General features: G+C 38.8%; 1 protein-coding gene across 1 annotated transcript; it reads right to left on the bottom strand.

Annotated features, from left to right (window-relative positions):
- Positions 1–5,675: 5,675 nt before the first annotated feature.
- Positions 5,676–6,946, bottom strand: LOC107787666 (zinc finger protein 3-like). The gene has a single exon (XM_016609269.2). The coding sequence runs from the start codon at positions 6,698–6,700 to the stop codon at positions 5,891–5,893; it is 810 nt and encodes a 269-aa protein (XP_016464755.1). The 5' UTR covers positions 6,701–6,946; the 3' UTR covers positions 5,676–5,890.
- Between the last annotated feature and the right edge of the window lie 6,488 nt (positions 6,947–13,434).

Genomic DNA, 13,434 nt, shown 5'->3' with positions numbered 1-13,434 from the left:
AGTCGGTTGCAGCAAGAACAACCTTTAGGACTTCTGCTTATTTGGCATTGGCCTCATCAAAATTATCCCTCAGCGGCCCAATTTCTTGGCTGAGGGTTATCACTTGCTCGCTTTGCTGCAAATGAGCCTCTAAAACAGCGGCCTCAGTAGCTATGGTTTCCAGTTCCGATAGACGGAGAACAGTATGGTCCCGTTCCGCCAAAAGATGATCCCGTTCAGAAGTAAGTTTTTCCTTCTCACGAATCAACCTTTGAAGGCCCTCAGAGGCAAGAAAGTTGGCCTATAAAATAAGAAGAGGTAAAACTTAGAATACATTCATTCAAAAGTAGAAGAAATAACAGAGGAATGAAGGAACGTACCGCCGCAGCATTATGCATAGCATTGTTCAACAAACACTCGCCCGTGAGTGTCTGAATATTTTTCCAGTCTTTTCCTGAAGCCAAAGGCTTCAGATAATTAGCAAGCTCCACCGGACGTGATATCAGGTTGCACCCGGCAGAGACCGAAAGAGTAATGTTCCTCCTTCTTTGTGGATCTTCAGAGGGGGCAGCATAATTTTGCCCCAAATTCCCATGAACTGGGGACTGTGGAAGAGGAACATCTTCTTCATGGTCAGGTACAGGGGATGGTGTAGCAACCGCTGGTGGAAGAGTGGACGAAAATGGAAATGATATAGCAGTTGCTGGTATTGGTGAAGGTGGAGATGAAGCTGATGGGGTTGAAGAGTGAGAAGCAACTACATCCAATGCAGTGCTGGTTGTTTGATGTTCGCCAACCAAAGACGGCAAAGACCCAGTACTCAGCCTCGCAGCACCGACTGCAGCAATTAGGGCCCGGAAGCGGGAGTTGGCATATTCTACTAAATCAGATTCTCCCCAAAGGGCTGAGACGTCGTCTTCAGTTGGTGCAACTATCTCAACAGGTTGAGCATCCTGTTGAGATGATGAGGATCGTCACCTTCTATGTAAAGAATCTCCCTCATCACTAGCTTCTTTATCATCATCGATCATCACAATGTCTACGACCGGCCCGGAAGGAGGACCGATCATCATCACCACCGGAGAAGACTCGGGGTCATCAATCTTTGCCCTTTTATTCTTCTCTCCGGCCGCGGAGGAACATCTTCTCTTTGTTTGTTTATCCTCCGGCTAGGGACTCCGTAAAGAAGTATTTGCACTCGAAACAGGCCCGGAGATACATGTTCGAATAAGTGCTTCCTGAAGCAGCCTTGCTGCATCAACATGATTAGCTAGAATGTCCTCCTCGGGGACAACAACAGAGCCTGCATGTAGACCTGATTTCGTGAACAAGTCAGAAGGGTTCAACCAAGTTCTTCATATACAAAAATGGAAGTAAGGTAAATTAAAGTTACCATGATTTTTGGGTGAAGATACGGCCATAGAAGAATATCTAGTGAAAGGAATACTATACAAGGAACTTACGAGTGCGGTTCCAAGTAACTGGAAAGGATGAAGTCGTTGTCGGAATAATGTCGTTGGTGGCAACTGTAACGAACCGTTCCATCCACCCACGGTTGTTGTCATCATCCATGCTAGACAACAAAGCATGGTGGTCGTGCTTGCAGAGGTTTATCATTCCCCCGCAGAAGATTTGGGGTAATAAAGATTCATCAAATGAGCTAAAGTTAGCTCCTCTCCAGTTTTTTGGCACAAACATCGAAGGCAGGCGATCGTCCTCCACACTGAAGGACTTACCTGTGCCAACCACACCTGGTAGCGAAGACAAAACTCTGCAATCACGAAATCAAGCTCTCGACTCAAAGAAAATGCACCCAAAGTAAATGGGTACGTGAAAAAATATCTGAAATCTTTCTTGGGAATGGTCACTCGCTCCGATAGATCAGGAGCAATGATTTCCAACTTATTGCAGCGACAGTCCTCCTTCACAACGGGAATACTGGAAGGACGAATGGAAGAAGGGTACCTACTAACAGCCCATGTACGAGGGTTAGCACTAGAAAATTTCTCTTCAAAATCCTTCGAAGTACTAAGCCTTCTTGGGATGATGGAACCCATTGTTGGAGGAACATAGTCATCGGTTTTGTTCTTATTCTTTGAAAAAACAGCACATTTAAAGGAAGAAGCCATTGAAGAAGGAGATGGAAAAGGTTGTGTTTGAAGAAAATTAGAAAAGGGATTGAAAACAAGGATGCAAATCAGAAGCTCGAACAATTGTGAAACACAAAGGAAAAGGAAGTTGCGTATAAGTAAAATTTTGGCGGCTAAATTCATGGCCATGATTACCTCGATAATCGGCAAAAGCTGTGCTGAATCATGGGATGACGCGTGTTCGGGACATTAAATGCAGAGAGATATACGTCTAATCAATTGTTAGAGACCTTCAGGGGGAGTTATAGTAATTCCCGCCAAAAAGGTGTTTCTACCCACTTCCCGATAACACAAAGTTATGTCACCAGAAAGCAGGGAACTATCTGTATAGGGTAAAATATGATATGACACGTGGCTGACTAAAAGGAGGACACGTGGAATGTGAGATGGGATGGCTGAGGACCGAGCGCAGCCACTCTGCTTGTCACCGGAAAGGATAACGTTCATGAAGGTGTATTAAATGCTCTGCGCCCGGCGGCATTTACTAAGGAATATCCTGCAGCATTAAGAGCAACAGTCCGTTACAGAGAATTTGGCATTTATATTCACCGTTACATTTTCATCAATGACCCTCATAATTGGCATTAAAGGAGGGCACGATCCTATGACATCTTTCCCTAGACATAACTATAAATAGTGAGTTCAGTTACCATTGTAAAGGACACGAAAATTTCGGACAAGAACATATACTATATTCTATACAAAGCTTTATACAATTTACTCTCTTACTTTTTGATTTCATCATTGTTGTGTATTTCTTCGATTATTATATTATTTCAGGATCAAATTAGTTCACTTGTCTAGAAATCACGTATAAATTTAACTGTATCGTTTTACGGGTAAACATAACATATATTCATTGATTCAACAGACTTTTTTTTTATGGTCTAAGAAGCTATATCCAGTAATGGGGAAGAGGGGATTGGTCGTCTAGATCAATTATTGCCCTGGTAACGTTCTTGTTTTTTGCTCGTAGTCTCAAGGTACTGGACATCAATTTTCTACCACTACCTACACCTGTACTGTATGTTGAGTTTAATGGTTTAAAATGGTCAAACCCTTGAAAAGTGAAACTTTTATTGCAATTTGAGGAACTGTGAGTTTGACTGAAAACATCTTTTGGTTGTGCTATATTAGTGGTTGAATTGATTTGTTCACCGTTGTTGCTTTCCTAGTCTAAATGTTATCTTCATGGGTGAGAGTTGCTTTTTAAAGGGAAAGCAACATCTGAGACAATTAGTAGCGTTATCTCTTCTGGGTCATACTACATTGGCTGGTTTGTGCTGGCTACAACCAACTTATAGATTATTTAAGCATTCAGATAAACTGGCAGTTTCTCCCTGAAAAGCACATGGAAAGGGAAAATGGAGATTTCCTTTTTCTTCAACAGTTTCTTAACCTACCAAACAGGGGAAAAGGCATTTTCAGAAAGAATGACATAAGTCTAAGTTGCAGGTTGCTTGTTAATACTTCATGTCCTTTGATTATTTAGTACTACCTTTTCTTTTAATGACCTCTTAGCATTCGGTACGTAGGTATGTTGTCCTCTTATCACATGATCTTTTTTATCCTGAGTAAAGATGGAAAGCAATTTCCTTCACCGTTGACGCATAGTTAGCAAAGAATTACTTGCAAATTCCGTGTTAATTAATCTTACTAGAAGTACGGGATGTGGAATATGAGTGACTCACAAATGAATAAAGCATTTTTCACGTCACCACCAAATGTAACAAAGACATGCCGTGTCCAACGTATTGCTGCGTTTTAGTGTGAATTTTATTATAAGTTATATGCTATAGAGAATTAACCTTTGGATTTTTGTATAGACAACTCCTCTTGCATCTGTGCAAGTGGCATTATCGGAACTTAACAATAACTAACTTGCACTTCAGTTTTAAGAAAGCAAATTGGGATAAGTTATAAGAATGCAGTTAACTGTCTATGTGTCTCCAGTTAGGCTCTAATGAGTGCAGTTTCTTAAGAGACATCCTTAATTGAAGGTTCACAAAATAATACTCCTAGTAATATCAAGGGTGGATATGATACAAAATCGGAAATATAGTTTCTTGAAAATATCTATTCTAATCCATTCTAGCCGTAGAGAGTGAAAACTCACGTGTCCTATCCTTTTTTTAGGCCATTGTCATTTCAGTCTTGCGGTTGTTTATTTGATAGCTGGAATGTCAAATACATATGGCTTTTTGCTCATGCTTTGGATCTAAGTAGCAAAATGAGTTTAATTGTGGTGGTTGAGGAGCTGCTAAGTTGTACATATTGCTTTCATTAGCTGCGGAAAAAATGACAGGAAGAAAGTACCATCAAGCAAGCAATGAAAATACATAGATTTGGCCCACGTTGTCCATTTTTAAGCTTTCAAACTATTTGTCGTTTTTCCTGCCATAAAAACACCAGAGAAAAATATTTTCTTGACTTACTCTGATTATTTCAGTATGCCCACCAACCCTACAACCTTTAATTTCGTTGGCTTTCACGTACATAGACAATTTAGGATGTTCTCTTGCACGCGCCAAGTGTCTTTTCTTCAACATTAATCATAACTATCTTTACATGCACATCATGCCTTGTAATTAATTAGTGGAGGTCAGTTGTTCTTGTTTGTTGCTTTGAGTTGGATTTTACTTTGAGAAAATGACATGATTAAATTTTAAATCCATCATAAAGTCTAATTTGGCCCCACCTAATTGTGGAGTGTTCCTGTTTAAAAGATTTCTTAGGTAAGAAATCAAGATTTTTCAGCATTAACATATATGACGATAATGATGTGATTGAATAGCTTAAAGATGTTTTATTAGACTTGAAAAGATATCAAAGTGAGCGTGGACAAGAGTTCATTACAAAAACTTTTACTTTCCACATGCCTCCACCAACTCAATGAGAAAGACCCTTCAATAGATAGTCTATTTCATCAACTGTTCACTGCCCATTTTGGATAAAATCTCAGCCATAGAAACTGGAAGATTATTTGGAGTTGTTATTAATTCATCAAATAGTACGGATTTTTGTAGGCATGTGACATATTCGTCACATTCAAGATAGATCTCATGATATTACAGATATATAGAAGGCCAGTCCGAGCATTTCGTGTTCACACGGGTTTTGAGAAGGGATGTGATGTAGACAGCCTACTTTGACGCAAGTATCAGTGATGTGATGTAGACAGTTTTTGTCGGCATGTGACATATTAGTCACATTCAAGATCGATCTCATGATATTACAGATATATAGAAGGCCAGCCCGAGCATTTCGTGTTCACACGGGTTCCGGGAAGGGGTGTGATGTAGACAGCCTACCTTGACGCAAGTATCAATGACTGATTCCACGGCTACAAGGTCACACGGAGACAACTTGACCGTTGCTTGATGCTCCCTCCAGATATATGATAGAATAAATTTCCAAGGCCAAATGTACAGTTAATTTCTTCGTATGGGTTGTGAAACATGCATTTCCTGTACTTGTAAACTTTGAACTCAATTATTTAACATATATACCATTGAAGGTAAGATTTGAGCATGATCTAAACCAAAATGTCGCAAATCATCACATCATAAGAATTAACTAGTCGTCTGCAGAGTACTACTACTGCAGCCGGCCGCATAAGAACATTTACAGTGGGCCTAAATTAACCCGACCAGATATGCTACTAAGTAATTACGAAGCTTGAAAAAGAAAGTAAAATCTGAATAAAACAAAGGACGAAAAATTGTAAGAAAAACCAAATTAAAATTCTACTACTAGGACTCCTAGAGTTTGAGAGACAAGTCAAGCTTCTTCAATTCTTCTTGATTATTACTCTTGGAAATATGAGGACCACCACCACTATCCCATCTGTATGCTGAAATACCATCAACCACAGAAGGAAACTTTTGAATATTGTTATCAAATCTAGCAGCACCACCAACTGATGATGTTCCACCGTTGTAATTATAACAATCTGGTGGAGCAAGTCGACCAATAGCCGGCTGCTGATCAATAGGCCGTCGAATTGACCAACCGGGATGTCCGTACAAGGGTGCACCAAATGGGCTACTGGGCTTGTGAATCATAGAGTGGACTTGAATTCCAAGAGATCTATTGAATGAGCCATGCAATGGAAGTGAAGCCATACTTGAATATTTATCGTAACCAAAATTAGCGGCTGTTGAACTAATTTTTTGACCTCTTTTGGCCATTGTTCTCTCTCGTTTATGTGCGTTTTGATGGCCGCCAAGTGCTTGAGAACTGTAAAATTTTCTTTGACAATAGTTGCAAGAAAATACCCGAGGCTCAGTTTCGTTAATATTATTACCTCGAGAATTAGGATCCGATGAACTTGTCTGAATATTGGATTTGGACCCGTGGTCAGTATTACAAAGACTTAGATCCAGAATAAGATCATTGTTTTCTTGATCATCTGTTGTTTGATTTTGTGACAATTCTTCTGTTGATTGACTTTCCATTTTCTGTTGGGACAGCAACTTATTTGGGAAATTGGAGAGGACAGTAGTTGGGGACAGAAATGGTGCTGCAACTTTGAGAGAAGTACATGAATTATCTGATGTGGGAAACTTCATATGAATTCAACAAGGTAAAGGGGAAAGTGGGACTAGGACTTGCCCTTTGTGCGTGATGATTATTGGGTTTAATAGCAAGAAAAGAAGTACTAATAAATGTTTATTGATTGAGAATTTAATGCTATGGTACTATGTAAGGAAGGAGGCATTACAGTTACAATAGCTTATTATAGTAAAATAAAAAGATACTCCAATGGGAATTTTAGTAATAATAATTATATATAGAGAGAGATATGCATGTGTTATTTTGATGGAAACTAGTGAAGAAAACAGCGTGTCTCAACCTCTTCTGCTAGCATATATACCCCATTTAATGTTTCTTCTACTTTTACTTGTCTATCTATTCCCACGTTTCCTGCCTTTTTTGGCCACCATCTATATTCTTGTCTATTTTCCCATTTTTGAAATTTTCTCATGCTTCTGTTTTTCTCACCAATTTTTTGCTTCTCAGTTTTAAAAATTATATTCCGGACTAGCTAGTAAATTAAACGTGCAATGAGCAAACCATAAAAAAGAGAAGGGTGGATGGGGGATAAATATTTACCCTTTCCGGTATTTGCATCAAATTATACTACCATAGGTAAAAAATAATTAAATTGAGGCATTGAAAAAAAAGATAAATTGAGGCAAGAATGTGCAGTAATGTATGATTTAATATAAGTGTATGCTGAATTGCTGAGACACATTGTGCCTTACCGGATGCAGATAAGTTTTTACCGAGAGGATTAAAGGTGAAAAATCTTTCATTTATTTTTAACAGAATAAAATTCAGTATTTATTACTCCAATTTTAAATACACTTCTCCTTAGACATCAAGTAAGTATTATAGTCCACCTCAGAGTTGTATTATAGGCATTGATTATATTTTTCAGAGCCAGTCATTGTTAAAGAAGGATATGCTTTAATGAATCAACATATATCACGCATATTTTATACATCAGTTACATATATTCCTAATTCAAAGATTCAAATTAAACTTTTTGGCGCAAGCATGAGGTAGCATTTAATTTAGCGTGTCTTTTTTAAACTTTTTCAAAATAATCAATAGTGAACGGTAATACTACTTAATGTTTATTTATTGTGAAAAAACACTGAGTACGTAGTATTTAAGAACAGCTCCAAACGGGGTAGTGCGCTGTTACTCCATTACATTAATTAGCACATATGATTCCGACTACAAACTGAATCCATGTTTTTGCAATTAGTACCTTATTTTTCTGAAAATGGAAGGGAAAGAAGAATATAAGTAACCATAAGCTGATTTGCTCTAGGAGAAAAATGTTGAGCCTTAAATACAACGCTTGTTTGTTCTAAACAATGAGGATCACAAATAGTTATTTTAAACAAAGCTATACTAAAGGATGACGTCATCAAGATGGTTACTAAATTTTTTTATTAATAGTGATGCCCAATATAAACTTTGAGAGGCGAACAGATTAAATTATGTTGGCTCTAAGCTAGTTGAAGAAACACGATCTAAAAATTTTGATTCATGGGTAGCTAGATCAGAGTAGGAAAGGCAAGGAAGTTAAAGCTTGTTTCCTTAACTTTTTCAACACTAGCTAGTTTACTTTTTCTAACTGAGAACTACAAATCTTTGTTCCTGCAAAAGGACATTCTCATTTCAAGTAGTCAATATATCCGTGGTAATTTACTTTCTGGAGGGAAAATAATACTTACGGTAATTTGTAAAATATTGGCCAAATCGAGAAAGGAAACAGGCACTAGTAATTTTGATGTGTCAGGGTCTTGTGATTAGTTAAATATAAATTTTACCCTAAAAAACGGATAACAATTAAATTTATAAGTGATTTTAAGGATACGCGGATTAATTCAATACAAACGATAAATTGCGTTAGTTTAAACAAATAAAGGACATAATAAATTGTCAAACCAATCAAGAGGAGTGATTCCGAACTTAATAACAACTTAATGAAATATCTACCTTCGATCTCGGGCTCACGTTACTGATGATTTGATGAACAAAAGTAAGAACTTTGAAAAACAAAGAAAATAAAAGTATATTGCCTTGATGTGCGTGTTACAATGTCCCTAATGAATAATTAGACCCCTCTTTATATAGTAGAGGAGTTTTACCATAAGTATAATTCCATAAAAGTTAAAAATCTTCTGTTTAACTAATCACCAGTCCTCTGCCGATATGTGCTGAGATTCACGCTGTGACATCCGGATGGTCACAGATATCACGGTTGTACTCGATTATCTGGTAATACTCTCTGAGACCTCTGGGATTCGACCAGGGGTCATGGTCCCGATACTCCCGAGGGCAAGCGTTTTGCCGGGACCCTGCCTGTAAGGCCTCGTAAAATTTTTTCCTAAAAACCCGGATTCTGTGATGTCGAAGTAGGCGTAGAGGTTAATAATAGTAGAATTCAGACTTTTTGGATTGAACATTGCGCTGGGGAGTTGAAGAAAAATGTTGGGCAGAAGTAGGCATTTCTGCGGTCCGTTCTGCGACCGCAGAATGGCCGCAAAGTGGAGCAGTCTTTTGGGCCATTTTTAATGTCATTTTTGCGGCCGATTATGCGACTGCATAACCATTTCATGAGCCGCACTCTTGTCGCATATCCCTCTTTGAGATTTTTCGGAGGGAGGTTCTGCGGTGCACTATGCGACCGTAGAACCGTTCTGCGGTGCATTATACGACTGCAGAACAGGTCTGCGGGCCGCATAGTGAACGCAGACCTGGTCAGTTCCTTTCCAGTTTTGGTACCCAAGTTTCGCGGTCATTTCGCGGACCATATATTCATTATGCGGTGCCATATGCGACCGCAGAACCTGTTCCGGAGCTTCATTTTTGGGGTTTTTAAATCCGACCCTATTCCGTTAAAACACATCCCATAGACCATTTTGAGCTTATTTTTGATACCTTTAGAGTGAGAGAGAGAGCCCTAGAGGGAGGAAGTGATCTTTATCAAGTTACTCTTCAATTCTTGCATAAACCTTTGAAGATTATCAAGAGAAGCACCCTAGGTATTCATCCTAAAGGTAAGAATCTATGCCCTAACTCTTAATTTCGAAAATCTTCTAAAAAGGGGGATAATTAGAAAGACAATTCTTGAGTGTGGGGGTTGTTGTCTTGTATGCATATATCCTTGAAGTATGTGGGAAGGTTGTGAGCTAAAAATGGTAGAGAATGGGTTGGGGAATAATGGAATCTTTCACAAAAGGGCCTTAAAAATATTAATGCCTACCTAGTGTTTGATAATGTGCTCAAATGAGCTAGAATCGTGATAATCTTCCTAATTTTAGTCCAACTTGCTATATTTCTAAAATAGATCGAAGTTGCTAAGAATTTCGGAACGTTGTTGTGAAGCCCCAGTAAACTTTTCTAATAAGATTAAGCCGAACTCGAGCTTAAGAGAATATTTTGCAAGACCTCGAAGTGCTTGCGAACCCACACGAGGGTAATAGGATCATTACAATACTTAGGCATGAAGGTAAGATGGATTTAAGGTCCTCAAGTTATATGATTAAAGGCATAGATTGGAATGATTGAGCTAAGAGGGAGGAAAGGATTCCAGCAGACTTACGTAGCCTTCTTGCGTAGCCTACGCAGGTTGCATAGGCAAAAACAGAATGGAAGTGAGCGGGAGGACTTAAGCTGCGTAGGCTATACAGGCCTGCGTAGCCAATCTACGTAGGCTACGCACTTTGCCTACGCATGCTATTTTATATAAAAATAGGGGGATTCAGGGAGAGAGTAAGAAATTTTATTTTTTGCTAAGTTTTGGGTTCTAGAGAGAAGGTGGAGCATCCCCAACCCAAATACACATCAAAGGTGAGTTTTATGATTTTTTTATAATGGATTAACACTAGTTAATGATAGTATTAATATCTACATGGATTGAAATTCATAGGGATTCATCTAATCTTCAAGAATCATTCAAAAGGGTTCAAATTAGGGTTTGAGCTACAAGAGGTAAATTCCCTACCCTACACTTAAATACATCTATGGATTAAGTATTTGGAATGTATTGTGAAGTAGAAAGTACCAATTGGTTGAAGAATTATGCTAGTCCTTGAAATGGGTCTTGTGAGTTAGGGTTCTTGAATGGAGAAGAAGATGAATAGTGAATTTTTGAATCTTGTTAAGATGATTGGTGATCATGATTAAGTATTGAATCGTATAACATGTATTAGGCTTAAAGGCCAATGATGGAAGCAACTAAGGATAACATGGATATGTATGGGTGAATTGGGCTTGTTGAAGACTTATAGTTAACTTGTGAACCTTAAAAGGGTATCGACATATATTTGGATACATTTTGATGTCTTGGGATGTCTAATGTAGATATTGGCTTGTTGGCGACGTTTGAGAGTTATAAATGAATTGAAGCGTCGTACTATTATTTTGAAGCTTGGACTTGAGGTAAGTTGATTAATACTTACTCATCTTGACGGATTTTCTCTAAATTCATATTTGAGTTATTACGTGAGTTTATAAATGTGCATCCATACTTGTGGGGATAAACGGAAAGGATGTCACCATGCATTTGGAGTTGTATTGCATAAAGAAAGTTTTATTTTTTTACAATTGAAAAATTTTGTTTCTAAAGATTCGATGTCAAACGATGCTTGAGGAAAATATTAGAAGTTTTATTCAAACTTGAGTATTGGAAAGAATATAAAATATTTGAGTGCCAAAGATGTATTTTTATGAAAAGTATTTCCTTTTGAAACTTGATTAATAGATATCACTCGTTGTATCTTTGAAAGATGGATGTTAAATTGCTAAAGGATTTAACATGAAAAAGATCATATGTTTGATTGTTTTATTCAAATGGTTTAGTTTGGCTATGAGCAATGATTTGATTAAAAATAGATCCTTTGAGGCTAATATGCTATGAATTTATTTTTGAAATATCAAATATTTTGGGAGTTACTAGTGGAGACCACCGAGATTGGTTCGAATGTTGAGTTCGTTACTATGGAACTACACGTGCCGGTGTAGGGACACATTCCAAGGCTAAGCCGAGGTTTGTGGGATAAAGTCCCCCCATTGAGAGGGAAAATGATCATTACTTAAAGTAATGAGGTTAAGTCGACTCGTACGGCACTACGGGAAGCCGCCCAAACAAGTAGGGTCAAATACTTATTGCTAGGTCGATCACCTAGTAGTTGTTTATTATGACGGTGTCGGTATAGTAATCTCGGTGAAAAGGTAAAAGTTAATTTTGTTATGTTTAGGTCTAAGGATACAAAGGTGATTTCAATGACTTAATGAAGTTGAAATGATTTTACATGATTTTATTAGAATCCTGGGTTGGTATAAATGTTTTTGTAAAGATCCAGCTGGTCGTTTCGAGAGTTATAGCCCCGTTTTCTCCATTTCTGCTTCTTTTTATGCTTTTCAGCTATATTACGATATATCGGGTTAGTTGGTTTGGGTCCGGAGTGGTTTCGGAGTGGATTGAGACACTTAGTCTCTAAAGTAGAAGCTTAAGTTGGAAAGGTCAACTGGGCGTTGACTTATGTGTAAACGACCCCGGATTTGAATTTTGATAGTTTCGTTAGCTCCGTTAGGTGATTTTGGACTTAGGAGAGCGTCCAGAATGAGATTTGGAGGTCCGTGGTAGAATTAGGCTTGAATTGGCGAAAGTTGAAAATTTGGCGATTTTGGTCGGCAGTAGAAAATTTGATATCGGGGTCGGAATGGAATTACGGAAGTTGGAATAGGTTCATGGTGTTATTTTTGACTTGTGTATAAAATTTGAGGTCATTCGGACGTGGTTTAGAGGGTTTCGGCATCATTGGTGGAATTCGAAAGTTTAGAAGTTCTTAGGCTTGAATCCGAGTATAATAGGGTGTTTTGATATCGTTTTGAGTGTTTCGAAGGTTCGACTAAGTTTGTATGTTGATATATGACTTGTTGGTATGGTTGGTTGAGATCCCAAGGGCCTCGGATTGATTCCAGGTGGTTAACGGAATGTCGGAGTTGGAAAAATACAGCTGAAGCTGCTGCTACTGGTATATCCGTACCTGCGGAGGGGGAGCCGCAGGTGCGAGGGCACAGAAGAGCTTGGAGAAGTCGTAGGTGCGGGCAAGGCTAAGGTGGACTGGAACCGCAGGTGCAAGAAGGCTATCGCATCTGCGAGCCCGCAGGTGCGAGACCTGTGGCGCAGATGCGGAAGGGAGGAAAAAGACTGGCTTCGCAGATGCGGAGAGTTATGCGCAGGTGCGCAAGCGCAGGCGCAGGCGCGAAAGGTTGGCCATAGATGCGAAACCTGGGATCTTAAGTGAGTTCCACACATGCGATGGAAATTCCGCAGGTGCGGTGTCGCAGAAGCGGAAAAAGAGACCGCATGTGCGGCTTCGCTGGGCAGGATGTATAAATTGAGGACTCCGTGATTTTTCTCATTTCCACCATTTTAAACTCGGACTTTGGAGCTTTTAAGGGGATTTTTGAAGGGGATTCAAGGTTATTCACTGAGGTAAGTTGCTTGAGCTCTATTATCATTATCTATGGTGTTTTCCCATTGATTTCTCACCAAGTTAGTAGGATTTTTGAAGTGAAATAAGGGGTTAGGGCTTGGGATTTTAGAGAGTTTAATTTAATGATTTGGGGACCAAATGATGTCGTATTTTGATAAATTTCGTATGCATGGATTCATGAGTGAATGGGCTTTCTAGTTTTGTGACTTTTGTTGGATTTCGAGACGTTGGCCCGGGGGGCGGGTTTGAGCCGATTTCAGATTTTTGGCTATAATTTG

This window comes from Nicotiana tabacum, chromosome 4 (genome assembly GCF_000715075.1).
Source record: "Nicotiana tabacum cultivar K326 chromosome 4, ASM71507v2, whole genome shotgun sequence".
Classification (NCBI taxonomy): domain Eukaryota; kingdom Viridiplantae; phylum Streptophyta; class Magnoliopsida; order Solanales; family Solanaceae; genus Nicotiana; species Nicotiana tabacum.
Note: the sequence above shows the minus strand (reverse complement) of the source record. Positions and strands in the feature narration are given on the sequence as shown.

What these genes read in the sequence shown, in the direction of transcription:
- LOC107787666 (XM_016609269.2), bottom strand. Translation starts at nt 6,700, where the DNA reads ATGAAGTTTCCCACATCAGATAATTCATGTACTTCTCTCAAAGTTGCA.